We start from the raw sequence: 24,443 nt of genomic DNA, 5'->3' as shown, positions 1-24,443 counted from the left end.
ATAATAAGAGTGGGTGAATCTCCCAGCACAACCAGAACAAAGCTTTACCCCTTACCCAGTGCTTGTGACTGGAATTTTATTTAAGACCATTAAGCAAGCAGTATAATTATCTGGGATAAGACCTGACAAGATATACACATTTTACACCAATGCACAAATTAATGTATGCTGAAGGAACCATCCCAGAGTGGCAAATTTTGTTGGCCACAGCTCTGAATTTTACACATGGGTCTCCATTAAAGATAACCAGACTATTACATAATTGGCAATGGATTCTTGAAAAAAAGGTTTCTAAGATTCCTCTTAAAGGACCAACTATCTTTGCAGATGCATCCAAACATAACATTTATGCTGTATACTCTCATGATTTAAATATAAAGAGAGTAGTCAGAACTCCTTTTCAGTCCACTCATAAGAAGGAGTTGTATGCAATCATGCCAGCTCTTACTTATTATCCAGGAGATATAAATATAATATCTGATTCAGCCTATTTAGTAGGTATGGTACAAAAAATTGCCACAGCCCAAATAAAATTTGCAGCTTTTAACATATATATCAGCTCTTTAAGGAAATTCAAGAGCAAGTGAGAAAGCATCCAGGTAAGATTTATATCTACCATGTCCACTCTCATAGTGAACTTCCAGGTCTTATTTTTTTCATTTTCTTTTTTTATTTTCTTTCTTTCTTTCTTTCTTTTTAATTAATTTTATATATAACTTTTTTGACATTATATATGCATGGGTAATTTTTTGCAACATTATCCCTTGCACTCACTTCTGTTCCAAATTTTCCCCTCCTTCCCCCTATCTAAATGGCAGGGAGTCCCATACATGTTAAATATGTTATAGTATAAGCTAGATACAATATATGTGTGCAGAACCTAATTTCTTGTTGCACATGAAGAATGGGATTCAGAAGGTAAACATAACCTGGGAAGAAAAACAAAAATGCAAACAGTTTACACTCATTTCCCAGAGGTCCTTCTCTGGGTGTAACTGATTCTATCCATCATTGATCAATTGGAAATGAATTAGATATTATCTTTGTTGAAGATATCCACTTCCATCAGAATACATCCTCATACAGTATTGTTGAAGTGTATAATGATCTCCTGGTTCTGCTCATTTCACTCAGCATCAGTTCATGTAAGTCTCTCCAAGCCTCTCTGTATTCATCCTATTGGTAATTTCTTAATAGAACAATACTATTCCATAACATTCATATATAATAATTTACTCAGCCACTCTCCAATTGATGGGTATCTATTCATTTTCAAGTTTCTAGCCACTACAGAAAGGACTGCCACAAACATTTTGGCACATACAGGTCCCTTTCCCTTCTTTAGTATTTCTTTGGGATATAAGCACAGTAGTAGCACTGCTGGATCAAAGGCTATGCACAGTTTGATGACTTTTTAGGCATAATTCCAGATTGCTCTCCAGAATGGTTGGATCCATTCACAACTCCACCAACAATGCATCAGTGTCCCAGTTTTCCCACATCCCCTCCAACATTCATCATTATGAACAAAAGACAATCAAACTATGTATAACTTTTGATTCAGGTCTTTAACCCAAGGAGATAATAAAAAAGGAAAAACATCTGCATGTGCCAAAATATTTATCATAGCTCTTTTTGTGGTAGCAAAGAATTGGAGAAAATTGGAGAAATGGCTGAATAAGTAATTAAATATTATTATAAGAAATGATGAGCAGATGGAATTCAGGAAAACCTAGATGTAACTGATGTTGAGTAAAGTGAGCATTGTACACAGTAACAGCAACATTTTATGATTACGTATTATTGACTAAGCTCTTCTAGCACAGTATTATATAAGACAAGTCCAAAAGACTCATTGCTATTTGTAGAGGGTCTCAGTAAGTAGGGAAATTCTGAGTGAGGTATAAGACCCTTTAGCCCGGAGGGAACCTGCTAGCAATGTCTGGTTCGAATCCCCATCTCTCTTAAGGGCTCTCGGCCTTCCTGAGAAGTTAGGGAGCAATGACAACCTATGTTGTGATTGAAGCAGAGTGATACCAGGTGGCAAACTACATACAATAGCAAGTTGTTTATGTGGTCCCACATGAGCAGTATATACTTAGCACATGCCCATTGTTTTTGTTACTTAAGGGTATGAGGGTATAAAAGGGGAAAAGACCTTGTAACAAATGGACTCCATTTTTCCACCATCCTCAGGAGTCCTGCCTCATCACTACTCTACTAGGATGGTATATTTTAATCACCCTGGTGTGGGGGGCTCTAGAAAGCAATGGTACATTTTGTCACCCCAACTTGAGGGTTCTAGAAAGCAGGACACAACAGCTATTCACATCTAGAGATATAACTATGATATCTGAATGTACATTGAAGCATATTAGTTTCACTTTTTTTGTTTTTGTTTTTGTTTTGTTTCTGCATTTTTCTCTTTTATTCTATTTCTTCTTTCACAACATCACTGATATGAAAATGTTTCCATGATTGCCCGTGTATAACCTATATCAAATTGCAATCTTGGGGAGAGGAGAGGGGGGAGAAAAAAGGACAAAAAATTTGAAAAGCATCATCTTATAAAATAAATGTTGAAAATTATTTTTACATGTAATTGGAGAAAAAATAAAATAGTATTTACAAACAAATAAACAAACAAATAAGACTTCAATTTTTACCTATTATTTACTAAATTCAAATTATTTTTCTGCCGTCTCCCTATCTTCATCATATCTTTATTCATTCTGTCCCTTAATGTTTATTCTGCTCCTTGTCATTCTTTGTTAAACTTCTACCCATTATGTGCAACACATACAAATGCCATTGTTTCTTGATGCCCTTCTTTCAGTAATAACCTTTCTCCCTTAGTCTTTACAAAACACTTTTGCTTGTGTTTCTGTCCCTTTCAAATGCATTTGTCATATAATTTTTTTTATAATTACCTGTGTTGATTTCTTATCCTATGCTAGAATAAAAATTAATTCAGAGAATTGATCAAATTAGTTAATCTTCAGACTTTTCCTCATACCTTAGCCCAGTACTTTGGTATTTAGAGAATTAATAGTTTATCTCTATGTTTTCAATGTTCTAGACAAAGAGGTCTCCTTACTATTACACGAGTAGATCACTCTATTTCCCTCTCCTGTCTTTTCCTCATGCCTCAACTCTTCCCCCTCCTTATCTTCATTGCTTCAAAGCTCAACCAGGAAACTATCACCTAATTGAAGCCCATTTTAAACATCCCATTTGTTAGCACCCTCCCCTTTTTATTTACTTGAAATAATATTTGTTTCTCAGAATTTATGTTGCTTTTCTTTTAAGAATGGGTTCTTTTAATTTTTATTTCTCTTTCACACATTCCTATCAAAGTGCGTGATGCTTAGTATGGAACTGAATTATGTTTAGGAAATGAGTCAATAATGTTTTATTTTCTATAACTCTGGAGAAGATAGTCTTCTGAGTATAAAAACTAAAGTCAATAAGGTCCATATTCAAATAAAGCCTGAGACTTTTACTAGTTCTGCGACTTTGAATAAGTTACTTTAAAAATCTCTTTGCCTTACTTATCTCAAATGCAAAAAATGGGGAGAATTCATAGCCTTATCTCTCAGGATTGTTTTAAGAATAAATTAAATATACTTAGCATAATACCTGATACATATTGGTCATTTAATAAATGCTTATTTCTTTCTTTCCTATAATTGGGAACTTAACATGGATGTTTTACTACTTTTATAATGCCTTCTCTAAAAGGAACTCTTTCCAGGTATATTTTATTGTTGACCAGTAATTTTTCAGCCATGTCCAATTCTACATTATCCTATTTCTAGTTCAATCTTATTACTTCAATTGTTCCAGTGATGTCCAATTCTTTGTGAATTCATTTGGAATTTCTTAGAAGAAATGTTAAAGTGGTTTGCCATTTCTTTGTCCAGATCATTTTATAGATGAGGAAACTGAGGTAAACAAAGGGTCACACAATTAGTAAATATCTGAGGACAGATTCAAAACTAGGAAGATAAGTCTTCCTGCACAAGATCTGGCATTCTATCTAGTATACCAGCTAGTGGCTCTTCTAGCTATATAAAATTCCTAAATGTCTTATTTTCCTTCTGATAATACTATTTCTTTACCTTAGCATTTAGTTTTCAGAGAAAATTTCCAAACAGTAGTGAAATACACTTGAGAAATTTTAAAATATTTTTAACACTGATCTTCCAATATGGGTTAAGTTGAAAGTTAGAGTTCCTTTAATTAAAATGTATAAATGAAAGAATTTTGTTTTTCAACTCCTGTTTGTCAGTGCAAATGGGAAGCTCTAGACTACTAAAAGCCAGAGCTTTATTAGGACTGTGTGTCAAAATCTTTAAAAGGAAGACACAACCTCTATTGTTCAAGCAGTCATATACCTGATACAATTTGCTAAATCTTTCTGTGTCCTAGAATCAATTACTATAAACATACCTTTTGTTCTGCTGTCATGGTTAAGCTCTGTAGACGGCCAGTCATATTGCCTAAGCTTTTTTCAAAAGCTGCTACTAGATGAGCCTGTGAAAAAAATGGAAGAAATGTTTTAAATGTCATCCAAGTCTTACAGAAATGAGGTGAATGGAAAAAAATTCTTCATTGGATAGCCAAATGTTATCTTTAGCTAAACCACACACAGACATATACAATCTTTAAGCTGGGCTTGGATGCAGAAAATCTATTTTAAAAATAATAAAGAAATAACGTATCAGGTACCTGGTACATGCTAAGCACTGGAAATAGGATGCAAAAGGCAATTGCTGCCCTCAAGGACTAAGTGGATTAGGGTTAGAAGGACCTGCATTCAAACAGTAAAGAATCTTATTACATGTGTATCCCTGGGCAATTCTGCTTACCTCTGTACCTCAGTTTCCTCATCTGTAAAATGAGAGGATGATACACTATATATAAATAAATATAAATCTCTAAATCTATGTTCTGTTGATAAGTTCTATTTTAATCTTCCTTTGGATATTAATTTTCTTTTGCCAGTTTCCAGTTTCATCAGCTAATTCTTTCAGTCCCTGGATACCTCATTTGAATTCTAGTACTATACAGGAATGAAACCTCACCATTAATCACTCCTGATTTCTCCATGACAGAGACAGCTGACATTGAGATGTACTGAACATAGTCCTAAGCCTCCAATTTTTCAGAACTAAAGCTCTAAAAAAGGTCTATGAGAACATGTTCCAAAGTTTTATGCTTTCCTGATGACCTTTGAAAATAGTTAACTTTTCTGCTTTGACAAGTAAGAGACATCTGCTGACACATATAACATTAGCTTTTCTTTTCCTACTTCATAGGCTTGAGCCTACAAGATTTGTCTTTGCTTTAGAAACCATCTTCAGTAAAAAAGGCTTAACTTCTTTTTTTTACCCTCCAAAGGAGGCAGCAAACATCTATCCGTAGATAATCATATTTACTCAGCAGCATTTTCTTTCACATGCTTTTCTTTTTTGGGCTCAGTGGTTTCATTTAAAATTTTGGAGAGGCAGAGCCAAGATGCCATGGTAAAGGCAAGAACTTGCCCCACCCCTCTCCCAAATTACTCCAAATTCCTTTAAATAATAGCTTTATACAAATTTTAGAGCATCAGAACATCTAAAAAGATGGAGTAGAACATTTTCCACCTGAAGACAACTTAGAAGCTCATCAGAAAAGGTCTGTGACAACAGAGTAGGAATCCTGGGGCAGGGCATGCCAGTGCAGTCCCAGCCCTAACCTGGACTGACTTCTTAAATCAGTAGCAGTACTGGTACCTTCCAGACCTCTCAGCTCAGATACACTAAAGAGGACCTGGAAAGTCAGCAGAAAAGGTTTATAGAACCAGAATGGGAGGCCAGCACAGGCCAGGTCCCAGCCCCAACCCCAGCCAGGACCCCAGCATCAATGAAGCAGGACTTCTGAATTAGCAGCAGTGCTAGAGGCTTCTGGACCTCTCATCCGAGAGACACTAGGGAGGACTCAGAAGGTCAGTGGAGAAGGTCTGTGGCAATGAGGTGGGAGTCTGGTGTGCAGTCGCAGTGGAGCCCAGGTCAGCAGAGCCCTGGCCCTGGCCAAGACACTAGATCTTACAGCTACCGTAGGATGGGATCACATCTAACAGCTAAAGGGCAGAATAAAGTACCTGTGCTCAGATTCCTAGAAGGATTTCTGAAAAAGGCTGCACAAACATCCTGGAGTTTGAGACAATGCACTGTTCACCTAGAAACAGAGCCCTACTTTAACAAAGAGTTCAAAGCAGAATAATAGGCTGAGAAAATGAATAGGGGAAAAAAAACAAACCAAAAAAAATATTTCTGAACATTGAAAGTTATTATGGTGACAAAGAGGATCAAAATACACACTTAGAAAATGATAACAAAGTCAAAGCTCCTACATCCAAAGCCTCTAAGAAAAATAAAGATTGGGCTCAGGCTATGGAAGAGTGAGAGATATTAAAGAAAAATAATTTAAAAAATTAAAAATAAAAATAAATAAATAAATAAATTAAAAAATAATTTAAAAAAATTAAAGAAAAATAATTGAGAGAGGTGCAAAAAGAAGTACAAAAAAATTAATAAGGAAAAGAATGCCTTAAAAAAAGCAAAATTGATCAGTTGGGAAAGGAAGTACCAAAGCTCATTGAGGAAAATAATTTCTTAAAAAATAGAATTGAGCAAATGGAAAATAATGATTTTTTTGAGAAATTAAGATACAATAAACCAAAATCAAAAAAGTGAAAGGGGGAATAGGAAAAAAAAAAAAAAAAAAGAAAAGAAAACATGAAATATCTCATTGGAAAAACAACTGAAAATAGATCCAGGAGAGATAATTTAAAAATTATTGGTCTACCTGAAAATCATGATCAAAAAAGGAGCCTGAACATCATCTTTCAAAAAATTATCAAGGAAAATTGCCTGATATTCTAGAACTAGAGGATAAAATAAAAATTGAAAAAATCTATTGTCACCTCTTGAGAGTCCAAAGTAAAAATTTCCAACAACAACAACAACAACAACAACAACAACAACAACAACAACAACAAAAAACTACAGCCAAATTTCAGAACTCCTGGATCAGGGAGAAAATATTGCAAGTATCCAGAAAGAAACAATTCAAGTATAGTGGAGCCAGAGTCAGGCTAAAACAAGATTTGGCAGGTTCTACATCAAAAACTGGAGGGCTTGGAATATGATATTCTAGAGAGTAATGGAGCTAGGATTGCAATCAAGAATTACCTATCCAGAAATCCTTCAGAGGAAAAGCTGGTCATTCAATGAAATAGGATTTTCAAGCATTCTCGATGAAAAGACCAGAATTGATTGGAAAATTTGATTTTTAAATATAGGACTCTAGAGAAGCATAAGGAAATAATCAGGAAAGCGATATGATAAGGGACTTAAAGTTTATCTGTTTACATTCTTACATGAGAGGATGATACTTGTAAATCATTAAAGCATTTTCATTATTATGGCAGTTAGGAGTATATATAGACAGAGGGCACAAGTGTGAGTTGAATACGAAGGGATAATATCTTTTTTTTAAAGTGATGAAATTAAGGGATGTAAGAGGAATATACTTAGAGGAAGGGAATGGTGCAAATTATCTGCCATAAAAAAAGGGAAGGAAAAGCTTTTATATACACTAGGCAGGGCAGGGGGTGGTGGGGCAGGAGAAAGAGAGAGGGAAGAGAGAATGAATGAACCTTAACTCTCATGAAAATTGCTCAAATAGGAAATAACATACATACTCAATAGGGTTATAGAAATCTATCTTATCCTTCAGGAAAATAGGAGGTGAATGGGATATGGAAAGGGAGGAATGTGATCAAAGAAAAGGCATATTTGGGTAGAGAGTGGTCAGTAGCAAAACCTTTTTGAAGAGGGACATGGTGAAGCTAATAAATGGAGGAAAATGCAATTAACAATAGTAATTGTAAAAAAAAAATTCAAAGCAAGTTTCTCTGATGGAATATCTCTGGGAAAATGATGAGCAAGAAGCTCTCAGGAAAAAAAAATTGGAAAATCCTTCATGAACAAAGTGCTATATACTGTATACAAAGCAATATTCTGGGATGATCAGCTGTAAATGACTTTGTTATTCTCAGTAGTACAATTATCCACGCTTACTCTGAAGGACTGATGATGAAAAATCCTATCTATAACCAGAGAAAAATTGATTGATTATTAATATAGATTGAAACATTCTTCATTACTCTTTCTATCTCTCCATTTTTAACTTACTTTTTTCTTGAGGGTTTTAATTTTCATTAGAGTAGAAGACCTAGGCTTTCTTTAACTCCTGGCTGCATTCTGGGATTATTGAACTGAACTGAAAGGAAGGCTGCCTCCAGAAGCTCCCCAAGAGATCTGCTCACAGAGAACGATTATATTTTAGAGAAAGAGAACTTGTATGAAAATGTTTTGCATAACTTTCCATGTGGTTTCTTAATTGTAGGTGGAGTTAAGAAAGATAAGAAAAATGTTAAAAAACAAATGTTAAAAAATGTTTTGAATGTAACTGGGAAAAATATTAAATAAAGTAAAAAACATGTTAATAATAATAGTCATCCAATTCTAAAAGATTCGTTATGAAAAATGCTATCCATATCTAGACATAGAATTAAAGCAAGTTATTAAAAAAATAGAGAAGGTACTTCTAAAGATTTCTTTTGCTTTATAATCTTAATCACTAAAAGATAAAAATAATAAATTCACCAAGAGAAAAAAAAAGTGGATGTACCCATAAATTTTCAGTTAGGGATTGTTGTTTCCTCTTTGAAAGTATTTATTAAATTTAACAATGCATTATCAAATTTTGTCTTTTTGTAATTCAAAAAGGCTTATTTGACATAACAAAACAACACACAAGTAAAATGTGAGGCCTCACTCATATTTATAATTAAAACATCACACAAAAAAATCAGAAAATATTGAAAGTGTTTTCATCCAAAGAAGTCATCTGGAATCCATCTGTTCTCTCACCATTAGACAGGAATAGAGTTCAACTATCTACAACAAATGAACTCTATTTTTAAGTAAATGAGAAAAAAGGGTTTCTTTCCATGCACTCAGTTCAGCTGACAGAGGATCTGGGAGGACCCAGGCCATGATATTTGACTTCTTTGGGAAGAAATTCAACATTTGTAAAACAAAAGATTTGAATAGATGATATCTATGATCCCTTCCAACTCTAAATTGTAAACCAATGATTTTTTTCCCCAAACTGTTAGCAGTCTAATTTTCATAGCAGTCTTTCTTTCAAGGATGAGTTTTTCATTTTCCATTTTGTTTACTTTTAAAACTGCCTTCAGATATTGCCACCTGACTTATAGGAAGGAGCGATATTGATGCGGTTAGGAAACCAAATGATGTGGTTAATGGAAGTGCAGAGAGTTGTGGGAAACCCCTCTTTGGTCAGTACAGGTGACAGCACATTGTGAAAGAATTCATGAACCCGAAAAGTTTGGATGGCAAAAGGAAAATTTTATTGGCACTGAGAAGTCAGTTTTTGCTAAGAAGACTGACTTCTGAGTGACAAAGTTCTGGCAGAGAGATAAAGGTCCTAGCAGAGGAATCCTGGCAGAGAGATAACAGAACGTTTAGAAGAGAATGTCTCTTCACAGCAGGCAGGGGTCCTGGTAGGCAGCTGTGCCAAATGGCGAGAGGTCCCTTGACTTGAGCCTCTTCAAAGACATGAGCCTCAAATTGCCCTTTAAATAGAAAATCTGAGACTGAAGTTTTAAGTGAATGAAATTACTGCAATGTTGTCACTGCCCCCAAGCCTAGATTCCCAGTTGAATAAGATAACTTAAGTTTGAGCTAAATAGAAGTGGTTCCGGGACTAATTTTCAGCTCAATATCAGGTCTACATCTCCAGCTAAATGAGACGATTTAAGTTCAAGCTAAGCAGGGAGTGGTCCTGGGCCAATCTTAATGAAACTTAACTTCCCCAAAGGGTGGGTTCTCTGGAGAGTTTCAGGGCTCACCCCAAAAGTCAAGAACAGTTTCAGGGTTCCCCCATCAATATGGCTGGAGAGAATGTTGCTCTTCCATGCTTCATTCAAATGCTACATGTATGCTTAACCAGAGTTAAATTATTTTTAGTTCACTAGAAACAGGGAAGAAAAGATAATATATTATATTCTGAGGAAATACTTAGGAAAGTTCTTTTATATAATTAGCACGATGATGCATCTATCTTGGAAAGAAGTGCTTATTAACCTTTTCCCAGCATTTTACGATAATCAACAGAGATGTCAGCAGGAATGATGATTTCTGATGTCAATAATTCTGTCAAATATCTGTGTGTATAAGTAGTTTTGGGTTATTACAAGATGAATTGAATTTCAATAGTGTAAATTTTGTGTGTCTAAATTCCCAGGGGAATATTTCTCTTTAAAAATAAGTAATTGCTTGTGGATTTTATCAAATAAATTATTTTCAAGAGAGCCATATGGATCTGTTTGGTTCAACAGAAATGTGAGCAAGCTATTTATCCAGAAAGAAAAGGGCAGGTGTCAAGATTCTTACAAGGTGCTAAGTCACTGGAATGGATATAATTATCTAATTTAGCATGGTACTTAACAATTCTCTAGTTCAGTAATGTATTTACTAGAATTCCATGAGATTCACACCTTTAAGAGAGCATACTTTTAAGGAGCTCCCACAAGCCCAGCGAGTACCCACAAGCCCACTCTCTAGGACGAGGAGTCTGATTCATTCCCACATCTACCTTCCTGATGGCTGGAGACATAGGAGAAGAGGAGAAGCTGGAGGCTGGAGGACTAACCTTTGGATTTGGAGACATTCAGACAAGAGCTCTAGGGTGTCAAGAAGAGAGATAGGCCTCTACTAAAGCTAACCGGGCCCCAGGAAAAGATTCAGGATTTTTAAGGACACAATATAGGATCTGGACTTTAACTCCTGGCTGCATTTTGGCATTATTGAACTGAACTGAAAGGAAGGCTGCCTCCAGAAACTCCCCAAGAGATCTGCTCACAGAGAACGATTATATTTTAGAGAAAGAGAACATTATAGGCAGGGATAGATGATAAACAAAATAGTAACAATGTGAGAATCTCCTATTTAGGGTCTCTAAGCACCATGATAGTTCGTAATATTTTTACCATGATATTTTCTCTTAGGAATATCAAAAACACTTTAATAAATAAAAGGTTTATGACTTTCAAGATACAGGAAAAGATCCATAGATAGCTCAGTTTTCCTTTAAAAGAAATGCTCCCATTAATTCATTGTTATGAATATCCTGTTGAATAGTTAAGGTAGGCAAATACTAGGGTATTAGTATTACTAGGCCTTTGAAGATTGTTCAATAGGACTAAGATGGATATTGGGGAGAGAAGGTATACTGTCAAAAAGTATTCTATAAATCATGGAGTTGAGTATTTGTTTTAAATGTTTTCGATTGAAAGCTGTAACCAGAAGGTTTACATATTCACTGAGAGAAGAGTCATATTTCATATAATACAATATTTGAGATACCAAACTCAAAAACTTTTTTCAAATGTAGGAAACTCTATAGTTATATGACTGAATGACATGAACCCTCTTAAAGATGACCTCATATGTCCCTTTCAAATTTGTACAGCCAGATGCTGAAAGAGGATACTCTCTACAATAGGATATCCCTATATCATTCATAGGTATATAAAGATAACACAGGAGTCACCTTAGAGAAAATTATTTTGAAAGATAACATTCACATCAACTTTGCTTGCTGGACTCAGAAATCAAAAAGTGCTAGATTCAAGATATGCTTGTAACATTCACTGACTACTAACAATTAATTTAACAAGAGACTCATTTTAAAAATGAGAACAATGATACCTGAATTTACCTATATCTTATATGTCTCTATGTCTAATGGATAAAAGCTATTTTTGCAAACTTCAAAGTATTGCATCAATTTTATCTGTCATTTTAAATAATATAGTTAATTTGCTTTCTTTTTACCATTATTCCCAGAGTATTAGAGGCAGCAATAAAATCAAATGCATTCTTCCATGCAAACAAACTTAGTTTGCCAGTCAAGAGAAAGATGACTAAAATTTTTATCTTAATATTAAAATCAAATCTACTGAGTTTATCCAAGTAGGACTACTTCAGAGTGAAATGAACTATGATTTATTAATTTTCTTATATTTTTTTAGTTATAGTTTTTTATTTATCAGATATATGCATGGGTAACTTTACAGCAGTGACAATTGCCAACCCTTTTGTTCTCATTTTTCCCCTCCCCCTCCCAAATGGCAGGTTGATCAATACATGTTAAATATGTATAAATTTAAGTATAATATATGTATACTTGTCCAAACAGTTGTTTTGCTGTACAAAAAGAATAGGACTTTGAGATAGTGTACAATTAGCCTGTGAAGGAAATAAAAAATGCAGATGGACAAAAATAGAGGGATTGGGAATTCTATTTAGCAGTTCATAGTCATCTCCCAGAGTTCTTTCACTGGGTGTACCTGGTTCAGTTCATTACTGCTCTATTGGAACTGATTTAGTTCATTTCATTGTTGAAGATGGCCACGTCCATCAGGATTGATCATCATATAGTATTGTTGTTGAAGTATATAATGATCTCTTAGTCCTGCTCATTTCACTCAGCATCAGTTCATGTAAGTCTCTACAGGCCTTTCTGAAATCATCTTGTTGGTCATTTCTTACAGAACAATAATATTACATAATATTCATATACCACAATTTATTCAGCCATTCTCCAATGGATGGGCATCCACTTAGTCTGGCCACTCTACAAAGAGGGCTGGCACCAACATTCTTGCACATACAATTCTCTTTCCCTTCTTTAAGATCTCTTTGGGATATGAGCCCAGTAGTAACACTGCTGAGTCAAAGGGTATATATACACAGTTTGATAACTTTTTGATAATAGTTGCAAACTGCTCTCCAGAATGGCTGGATGTATTCACAATTTCACCAACAATGTAATGTATCAGTGTCCCTCTTTTCCCACATCCTCTCCAACATTGTGCATTATCTTTTCCTGTCATTCTAGCCAATCTGACAGGTGTGTAGTGGTATCTCAGAGTTGTCTTAATTTGCATTTCTCTGATTAATAATGATTTGGAGCATTTTTTCATATTGCTAAAAATAGTTTCAATTTCTTCATTTGAGAATTGTCTGTTTATATTCTTTGACCATTTATCAACTGGAGAATGGCTTAATTTCTTATAAATTAGAGTCAATTCTCTATATATTTTGAAAATGAGGCCTTTATCAGAACCTTTGACTGTAAAAATGTTTTCCCAGTTTATTGTTTCCCTTCTAATTTTATCTGCATTAGTTTTGTTTGTACAAAAACTTTTCAATTTGATATGATTACAGTTTTCTATTTTGTGATCAGTAATAATCTCTAGTTTTTGGACATAAATTCCTTCCTCTTCCACTGGTCTCAGAGGTAAACTATCCTGTGTTCCTCTAAATTATTTATAATTTCATTCTGTATGCCTAGGTCAAGAACCCATTTTGACCTGATTTTGGTGTATGGTGTTAAGTGAGGGTCAATGCCTAGTTTCTGCCATATTAGTTTCCAATTTTCCCAGCACTTTTTGTCAAACAGTGAATGATTATCTCAAAAGCTGGGATCCTGGGGTTTGTCAAACACTAGATTATAAAGTTATTGATTATTTTGTCCTTTGAACCTACCTTATTCCACTGATCAACTAGTCTATTTCTTAGCCAATACCAAATGGTTTTGGTAACTGCTGCTTTATAATATAATTTGAGATCCAGTACAGCTAGGCCACCTTCATTTGATTTTTTTTTTTCATTAATTCCCTTGAAATTCTTGACCTTTTGTTTTTCCATATGAACTTTGTTGTTATTTTTTCTAGGTCATTAAAATGCCTTTTTGGGAATCTGATTGGTATAGTGCTAATTAAATAGATTAATTTAGGCAGTATTTCCATCTGTATTATATTTGCTCACGCTCTCAAAGAGCATCAGATTTGATTTGAGTGGAAAGTGTTTTGTAGTTTTGCTCATATAGTTTCTGATTTTCCTTTGGCATATGGATTCCTAAATATTTTATACTATCAGCAGTTAATTTAAATGGAATTTGTCTTTGTAACTCTAACTGTTGGATTTTGTTAGTGATATATAAGAATGCTGATGATTTATGTGGGTTTATTTTTTATCCTGCAACTTTGCTAAAGGTGTGGATTATTTCTAATAACTTTTTTGTAGAATCTTTGGGGTTCTCTAAGTATATCATCATATCACCAGCAAAGAGTGATAATTTTGTTTCCTCATTACCTACTCTAATTCCTTTGATCTCTTTGCAACTCTTCTTGTCAAAGCTAGCATTTCTAATACAATATTGAATAGCAATGGTGATAATGAGCAACCTTGTTTCACTCCTGATCTTATTGGGAATAGTTGCAATTTATCCCCATTACATATGATGCTTACTGATGGTTTTAAGTAGATGCTACTGATTATTTTAAGGAAAAGTCTATTAATTCCTATACTCTCAAGTGTTTTTAAAAGGAATGGATGTTGTATTTTATCAAATGCTTTTTCTGCATCTATTGAGATGATCATATGGTTTTTGTTAATTTGGTTATTAATATGGCCAATTATGCTAATAGTTTTCCTAATATTGAACCAGCCCTGGATTCCTTGTATAAATCCTATTTGATCATGGTGTATTATCCTGGGGATGATTTTCTGTACTCTTTTTGCTAATATCTTATTTAAGATTTTAGTATCAATATTCATTAGAAAGATTGGTTTATAGTTTTCTTTCTCTGTCTTCAACCTACCTGGTTTGGGTATCAGTACCATGTCTGTGTCATAAAAGGAATTTGGTAGGACTCCATTCCCTATTTTTTCAAATAGTTTATATAGCATTTGAACTAATTGCTCTTTGAATGTTTGGTAGAATTCACATGTAAATCCATCTGGTCATGGAAATTTTTTCTTAGGGAGTTGATTAATAACGTGTTCTATTTCTTTTTCTGAAATGGGACTATTTAAGCAATTTACTTCCTCCTCTGCTAATCTAGGAAACCATATTTTTGGAGGTATTCATCCATTTCATTTAGGTTATCAAATTTATTGGCATAAAGTTGCACAAAGTAACTCCTTATTATTTTTCTAATTTCCCCTTCATTGGTGGAAAGTTTCCCCTTTTCAGTTTTAAAACTAACAATTTGATTTTCTTCTCTCCTTTTTCTAATCAGATTTACCAAAGGTTCATCTATTTTATTGTTTTTTTTTTTTTTCATAAAACCAATTCTTAGTTTTATTGATTAGTTTTTTACTTTCAATATTATTAATTTCTCTTTAATTTTAGAATTTCAAGTTTAGTATTTGATTGGGGGGTTTTAATTTGGTCTTTTTCTAGCTTTTTAAGTTGTAAGCCCAATTCATTGATCTTCTCTTTTTCTATTTTATTCAAGTAAGCTTCTAAAGATATAAGATTTCCCCTTATTACAGCTTTAGCTGCATCCCACAAATTTTGGTATGATGTCTCATCATTGTCATTATTTTGAGTGAAATTATTAATTGTGTCTATAATTTGCCGTTTTACCCAATCATTCTTTAAGATGAGATAATTTAATTTCCAATTACATTTTGGTCAATTTACTCCTAACTTTTTGTTGAATGCAGTTTTTATTTCATTGTGATTTGAAAAGAAAGTATTTCCTATTTCTGCCTTCCTGCATTTAATTTTGAGATCTTTATGTCCTAATAAATGGTCAATTTTTGTATAGGTTCCATGAACTGCTGAGAAGAAAGTATACTCCTTTCTGTCACTATTCAGTTTTCTCCAAAGATCTATCTTACCTACTTTTTCTAATATTCTATTTACCTCTTTAATTTCTTTTTTATTTGTTTTGTGGTTTGATTTATCTAATTCAGAGAGTGCAAGGTTGAGATCTCCCACTATTATAGTTTTGCTGTCTATTTCTTCTTGAAACTCTCTTAGCTTCTCCTTTAGGAAGTTAGATGCTATGCCACTTGGTGCATATAGGTTTAGTATTGATATTGTTCCATTGTCTATGCTACCCTTTAGCAGGATATAGTTTCCTTCCTTATCTCTTTTTATTAAATCAATTTTTGCTTTTGTTTGATCTGAGATAAGGATGACTACCCCTGCTTTTTTGACTTCACCTGAAACATAATAGATTCTGCTTCAACCTTTTACCTTTACTCTGTATGTATCTCCCTGCTTTAAATGTGTTTCTTGTAAACTTAGGATTACAAAATGAGAAATCAGGTTGTCTGATAGTTCTGACGTTTGGTCACAATATTTTGTGGAGATTTTTTTTTTTTTAAGAAAATGTTTGATGATTTCTTTCAATGCCTATTTTACCTTCTGGTTCTATTACTTCTGGGCAGTTCTCTTTAATGATTTCCCGTAAAATAGTATCTAGGCTCTTTTTTTCATCATAATTTTTGGGAAGTCCAATAATCCTCAGATTATCTCTCCTAGATCTATTTTCCAGGTCTTTTGGTTTTTCAAGTAGATATTTGACATTTTTCTCCAGTTTTTCATTTTTTTGCTTTTGCTTGACTATTCTTGGTGTCTCAATGAATCATTCATTTCTATTTCTTCAGTTCTGATTTTTAATGAGTTATTTTCTTCATTAGCTTTTTTTTTACTTCTTTTTGTATATGTCCAATTTAGTTTTTAAATGAGTTGTTTTGCTCTATGGAATTTTTTTCCATTTCACTATTTTTTTTTAAGTGAGTTATTTTCTTTTTCAAATTCACAAATCCTACTTTCTTGGGAATTCTTTATCTTTTCCAATTCACAAATCCTGTTTTCCAGGGATTTTTTAACCTTTTCCAATTCACGAATTCTGTTTCCCTGCACTTCCTATGAATTCTTTATTTTTTCCAACTCACATTTTAGTACATTGTTACTCTCTTGCATAGCTTCTCTATCCTTTCCCCATTTTTCTTCTCTAGGAGAGAGTTATGTGATGTAACATAGGTAACATTCCCCTTCAGGGTATTATCTGGAGACTGTCTGCTATTAGTCTCCTCGGGGTTGCAAAACTGCTCTTTTTCTTTATAGAAGCTATTGATAGTCCTTTTAATTTTTAAAATTTTTAATTTTTTACTTATTTTTAAAAACTTATAGGGTCTGTCTTCAGGGCAAGAGGTTACCAGCTTCCTCTGCGGAACAAGGATAGGTATATGGACAGCAGCTGTCTTGTGAACGGGCTGCAAAGATATCAGGGTGCTCTGGGAGAGAGTTCCCCCCAACACACCAGAAGTGATTCAGAGCTGGTTACATGGGCCAGGCTGTGGAAGTGCCCAGTGAAGAGCCCCCACTGTGTGGCCTAGTGACTGCTTTGAGGCTAGAGGCTGAACAGTGAAAGTGTCACAACCTTAGGCTAAAGCCCACCTTGAGGCTGTGGATATTAGCAGCTGACCAGCAAATAGCCCTGGCACACAAACCGGAAGTGTCTCTGCCCCAGGAAGCACAGTCGCTGCTAGGGAAGTTCCACTGCCTCAGGCCAAGTACACCACTGTGTAAATTAGAGGCTGCCTCGGGCTGTGTCCCCCTGCTTTCTAGGTTCTTAACAACCCCAAGGAAAAGCTCACTACAGCAGAATGGGCTGCATAGCTGTGCTGTGATCTGTGCTGAGTCACTTCCAGTTTTGGGTAGGTTATAGCCAGGCATTTTTTAAAATGGCTTTGATTTCTCTGCTGATTTGCTGTTTTACAAGCAGAGTAGAGCAATTAGCCTATGTCAGAGTAGTCTGTCTGTGTACCACCCCTCAGAGGCCCAGAGGCCTCCCCAGCCTGATCTGCACAATATGCTAGCCTAGTTTTCACACTGACCTTTTCTGACAAACTTCAGATTATCTTTTGCTGGTAAGTTTGTTGTACTTCTAATCTTCATAGGTTTTACCAGTCAAGCATTATTTTTGAGACTGAATTAAATAGTTGGTAGTGAGGGAATGAGAGAGCTCAGAATGTCTTGTGTGGGTTCTCTGCCATCTTGACTCCACCCCCCCCCCATTCATTTTCTTTAAAGGAAATTTCCAAGAGAATAACTGTTTATAGCATTACTAAAAAGCAAGATTCCAAATGATGATCTTCTAAGCCTCCTTGGAATTCTAAGGATAAGTGAATTGTTTCCCCAAATTAAACCATCAGCAAGCATTGTCCCTGAAGATTAGGAATTTAGGGGTTTTGAGGTTTAATTATAAAATTGTTATTGCATCAGTACACAAGTTTGAATAAACCATTTCATCTGCTACTGCCTATTTCATCAAATTACTAAGAGAAAAAACATGAAAGTGTAGATTATTGCTATATAAATATGAATTATTACAGAGAATAACCTATGGGGGAGAAATTATTGCCATATTTTGGAAACCTCAGAGAAGTAAATAAAATACTTGTTATGCTTTGAATTATACTAAGCACAGATTCCCAATCAGGTCAAAAACAGTGAGAGGAGGCAATCCAGTTTTCTGATCAACTATATAGCAAAATAATATTCCTCAAGAAATTTTAAGGTCAGTACATCACTATAATAGTTAACTACCTTACACTTTTGCATATGGCTTCTCAAATAAAGCACAAACTATTTATCTTGTCATTCAAAGAGTCTGCATAATCTGACTTCCATCTACTTGTCTGGCCATAATCAAATAGCTCCATTTGAATCACAACAGGCTCTGGCTTTTATTCATTGGTCACCAATAAGTCCCAATCTAAGGATCACTAGCTCATTGTTTGGGTTTTGATAAATCAGAGTGAGCATAAATAACAATGTTTTTTTTTTGTTTTTTTTTTTTTTTTTGTTGTTCTAGCCAGAACCTCTGAGGTTCTTCACTTCCCACATTGACTCTTTTATGAAGACAAACTAATCCATTTTTTGCCTCAATTTTTACCTAGCTTTTAATGACTGAATAGTTGCCTCAACCAGGCTGAGATCTGGGAAACAGCTCAAAAAGGGCAAGGTCTCCCACTATATCCTGGGTCATCTCTAGTTGTAAAGGTCAGGAACTTTGGAGAAATATACTTAAGGCTCAGTATGATTGATTTACTCCTACAACAAGGTGTTAACTCTTGGAATTGATAAGGCAATGGTTATCTAGTTTAGCATGTTGATTAATAGTTCTTTAGTCCAGTATGATTGATTTAATCCTAAAACAAGGTGTTAAATCAGTAGAATTAAAATAATTCAATATTCTATCTCTTTCCTCCAGGAACTCAGTCCTTCCTCATTTTCATATTTCATGTTTCATAGTCAAGAACTAACAACAAACTTTTCTAGCCTTATTTCATTTTTTTCATTTTATTTTTTTCTTTGTTTCTTTTGTTGTTGTTGTTGTTGTTTTTGCAGAGACAATTGGGATTAAGTGACTTGCATAGGGCCACATAGCTAGGAAGTGTTAAGTGTCTGAGGCCACATTTGAACTCAGGTCCTCCTGAATTCAGGACTGTGCCACCTAGCTGATCCTGACTTTATTTTCTAGTCAAATTCTTGAACTCAATATTCTATCTCTTTACACAGTTCTTCCTCATTTTCATATCTCATTCACTATCTTTTAGTCCTTCCTCATTTTCATATTTCATTTACTGTCTTTCAAGAAAGAGGTCAGGCACTATATCTTTCAAGAGGAATTTCCTTTTCCAATAATTTCTGGGATCTTTTTCTTCCTTTAGTTACTTTTGAGTTACTTATCTATGCCTATTTTATTTCCTCAAAGCAACAAAAGCTTCTTGAACACAGGGAAATTCATTTTTTGTATAGGCATCTCTGGAATCCAGCAAAGTATTTTGAATATGGGATGCAATTAATAAACATTTGATAAACTAAATTAATTTGCCTATTATTGATCAATCCTCAGAGAGTTATTTCTCTTTAATCCTTCATCATAATATCATCAAAGTATTACATTAAAAAATACAACTTAAGGTTTGTTAATATGATTAAAAAACAGTTTTCAATAGCATCAGAAGTTTGGATTACTTTACCATTATTAGACTTATTAAATTTTGTCTCTTCTCCAACTCAGTGTTCTTCAGACAGTAGGTATTTATATAACCTTTGAATTTCATTATGGAAACTGAAAAAAGATTAACCAAATGGGACAATTACAAAGTAAGCTGTTCCAGTCCATTTGGGACTTAGGGGAGGAGAAGATTTAGACCTGCCAGTCATTCTATTTTAAAAGTTAGGGAGGCTTGTATTTAGAGTGTTTAAAAGAAGTTTGTGGGACTTAATTGGAAATCTTCAAGAATGGGAGTAAACAAGGGAAGGGAAGGTTACCAAAGAAAGGAAAATAGAACCACATTGCCTTTTGTAGACTGGGCAGAAGTTGATACCCCTCAAATCTAACAGGGAAATGAATAGGGTTATGAAATCAAAGCCAAGTGACCATTTCCATCTTTATAATACCCTTGGTGAAATATAAGGACAAAGGAAGCTATAAAAGGAAGTGGAAAGTAATTCTACTTAAAACACAAAATATTAGATCTTGTTTGAAATATTATAGAAGAATGATAGCTATTTCATGATCATATACCTTTCTGAGTGGGAAGGAAAGGAGGGGCTAATCTAGGTTTTCTTGAGTTTGCATTTTTGTTGGTCAATAGCAAGGTTTTTAAAGCCAATGTTTCATTTTGTCTCAATGATGAATCTCTCCTGCTTTTACTTAAATGAAGTGTGTCAAGGTAATAGATGAGAAGAGATTTGCTAAGTTTGAGGATGTCTGTGTTACTTAATACCTATTTATCTTTAATTTCTGATTGCTGCATAATAGTTTAAAAAGATATTTAGAGGCAACTTTTTTGGACTCTGAACAATAAAACAAATAATTCATATATACTTAGTTTGTTGAAGGTTGGCTCACACATTTTAGAATGACACCCATGAACCCTATGAAAACTGCCCTCAAACATTTAGAATCAATCAATGATTTAAAAAACTCATGAAATTTATCTTTTATGATTATTTACCATACAAATTTATACTTTTTACTTAATTGGACTTTAAATATGACTTTATAGCATGAATGGACACATTATAATATTCCTTTAGAAGGATAGTTGAAATAAGGAGAACTGTTGGTTCAAACAAACAGGAAAAATGATTCAAATTAAAATACCATCCCTGGTGCTAATTTAACTGATCAAAATATAATTTAATGTGAAGAAATGAAAAAATATAATATTAGTTACTAATTTAAAGATTTTTTAAAATTGGTTTTACTTATCTTCAGCAAGAGGATGAACATAGTTTTATCAAAATTCATAAAAGTCTGATTAGCCCATAGAAACTTACTGAATGAGTCAAAACAGCCCACGTATTGAGTGACAGAGTATAAGAGAGGATAGAAGGAATTTGGAAAACTGTCAAGAGTCACTGGTCTCATGTAGCTTTTCCTTTTTTATCTCCTGCTATTGTCTGGCTGCTTACCTAAAGAATTTTAGTTCACAAATAATTCAGAAAATATATTGGTGAAAGCATCCCATCAGCTTAGTAGAGGCCCCCTTGGAATGGTATAATTTCATAACACTGTGACTTTTTCCATTAATTCAAACTATTTAGAGGAGGGAGGGAAAGATTTGAACATATTCAGTCAAATTAAATCAGAAAAGCAGGAAGTAACATGATTATTGGGTGTCAAACTATAACTTACACACTTGAGAACTGATGCTGAAATTTACCTACTTTCTAAGTAAAAGATAAGAGAGAAAGCTTAATGTCAAGATAATTATAAGTGGAAATTTGTATATCCTTCCATCATATTCAATCTCTGATCTTGGCATCTTTGTAAGGACAGTGGAATGTACTCCTTAATTTTCAATCTAACAAAAACTCTCTAGGAAGTATAATCCTGATTTTTCCTAAGGAAAAATGTTATACTAAAAATTGTTATACTATTATCTTTATTCTCTTCTTTCAATTAAAAAAAATTGTCCCAAAGAGAAGGAATTTAAAATTTAAGTCTCAGAAATAAGAGGGAGGAAAGAAATAGTGTTTAGAAGGTCAGCAGTATCAAATGTAATTAGAGCTAAAAAAGGATGAGAACCAAGAAAAGATCTTCAGGTTTTGCAATGAACAGATTACTGTAAGGACTCACTAAATTCAACTGAATTAAAATTTTAAAGTGCTGCTTACATTGAGTCAAAAAGCAAAAACATTTAGATGTTGAAAAAAAATTCCTTTCAACCTCCAAACAGAAATGTGAAGACAGCTATGTGAAGAAAATGTCTTGCCTTATGTTGAGAACATTATAAACAAATAGAAACAGTGCTTCACCCCTGACCCATATTTTTAATGAGATCAATAGATATCAGTTTAGAGAGACTGAAATGAAACATGAACCAAGGATGAAAATTTGCCATGATCAGTCTGTCTTATCATTAAGTGGAAAACATAAAATGTATGTAAAATCTGTGATTTTTTTTTCCAGCCCCAAGAAATCCATCTTGGCATTAAGGATCAAAGACTGCTTAGCTCTAGTTCAGGATTGTTTGCAGTGAACAATCTGCTTATGAATGATTCAAGTTCTGGAATGTTTTGAAAAATGTTCTTTTCCCTCATAAGAATTGTGTCTTGAGATAGAGCATCACATTAAATACTATAACAGAACTGGGATTTAGAAAGACTTATTACTACTTTCATTTCTAGAACTAGATAGTGATGTAACCTTGAGTGGTCTGCTTAACACTTCTCAGGATTTAAACACTTTGCTAAAATTTAAGAGATTGACTAAATTCTCTCTATCCAAAACTGTAGAATCTTATCTATAAACCTTTCCCCAACTGTCTGTTCTAAAACTGTTTGTTTGTTTTTCTCATTTGGTAATATATAAGAAAGTAGGTGCTTTCTTGCTCTAAATATATTAATCATTATTCATGACCTCCAGCCTCTTGACCCCTCCAGCATTTTCCTAAATCCACCTTTCTTACCTTAGTTTTATTTGTTTTCCTACATAGCACCATACAATCTGTCTCCTTAAGAATACAGTAATTAACAGCTAAGAAAATTCTTATGGTCCCATACCTCACCTTCTATTGTTCTTATCGAATTAATCTTTAACTCTGAGTACTTCTACCATTCAGTATTGTGTCTCCTCTGTATCATTGTAGAAAAAAAAAAAAAGTAAAGAACAAATTGCACTCCATATGAACTTAAGGTATAAATTCAACTAGTTATTAAAGTTTAGAATTTTCTCTAGTTTTATGATTGTTCTTGCCTTGATGATTGTTCCAGATATTTTCCTTTTCCCTTAAATTCTCAATTGAACTCCATTGCTTCAGTTTAATAGCAGATAATTTCACTAAAAAGACTATCAACTGTGATGCTCAATATTGACCAATATCATGTCCTTAGCTCACTTTTTATAATCTGTCCCAAGAAAAATTATCTTACGCTAAGTGAAGTAAGCAGAAACAAGAGAACATTGTATACAGCAACAATAAGATTATGTGATGATCAACTTTGATGGACTTAGTTCTTTTATCAATGAGGTAATTCAAGGCAATTCTGACAGACCTGTAATAGAAAGTACCATCCCATCCAGAGAGAGAATTATGGAGACCAAATATGGATCAAAGCAGAGTTTTTTCACTTTTTTGTTGTTGTTGTTGTTGTTGTTTGTTTTGCTTTTTTTTTTTTCTTTCTTTTTTTTTTTTTTTCTTTTTGATCTGATTTTTCTTGAGCAGCATGATGAATATGGAAAAAGGTTTAGAAGAATACATATTTAACATATTTTGGATTGCTTACTATTTTGGGGAGGGGGAAAGGGAGAGGCAAGGGAGAAAAATTTGGAAAACAAAGTTTTGCAAAGGTGAATGTTGAAAACTATCTCTGCATGTATTTGGAAATTTAAAATTTTTAGAAGCAAGAAAAAAGAAAAAAGTCCTGTAATTGTGCCATTAATCCTATCTGAATCATTCTCCTGTTTCCAAGCTTATTTTCTCTCCAAATCACATTTCCACAGTATCCACATAATCTTGCTCACTTCATATTTGTGCATATAAAGTTTTAATATCTTCCCAACTGCCTTAGACAATAGAGTGGTTAATGCCTTTCATCTTTTCAGTTTTATTTTCTACCCTTCTTCATAAATTGCATATTCTACCCATACTGAGTGATTCTTCAACTCCTGGTTTTTGTCTCACCCTCCCTATTACTGGGTCTTTGCTTATACTCTTCTCCAAGCTGAAAATGAAAACTTCCTTTTCCCAATCCAAGCTAACTGCCCTATCTTTTTTCAAAGCCAAATTCAAATATTTTCCTGATCCCTTTCTTGACCTCATTCCCAATTGAAAATTATCCTGACTTTCATTAGTTCTCTCCCTAACATTTATTTCATTCTTCTCTGCATCATTATAATTATTTAAGAAAAATGTTTTCTGCTGTAATGCCCTAAAATTGGAATTGTAATATCCTTGAAATAAAGTCTATCC

The 24,443-nt window shown here is 33.9% G+C and overlaps 1 protein-coding gene across 1 annotated transcript in view; it reads right to left on the bottom strand.

The window, feature by feature from the left end:
- NAV3 (neuron navigator 3) overlaps positions 1-24,443 on the bottom strand; it is a 490,821-nt gene that overhangs the window by 57,285 nt on the left and 409,093 nt on the right. The window contains 1 exon segment of the mRNA XM_074270837.1: positions 4,453-4,536. Coding sequence (XP_074126938.1) covers positions 4,453-4,536 — 84 coding nt within the window.

The sequence above is a fragment of the Sminthopsis crassicaudata genome, chromosome 5 (genome assembly GCF_048593235.1).
Source record: "Sminthopsis crassicaudata isolate SCR6 chromosome 5, ASM4859323v1, whole genome shotgun sequence".
Classification (NCBI taxonomy): Eukaryota; Metazoa; Chordata; class Mammalia; order Dasyuromorphia; family Dasyuridae; genus Sminthopsis; species Sminthopsis crassicaudata.
The sequence above is the reverse complement of the archived record's forward strand: the minus strand, read 5'-3'. Positions and strand labels throughout refer to the sequence as shown.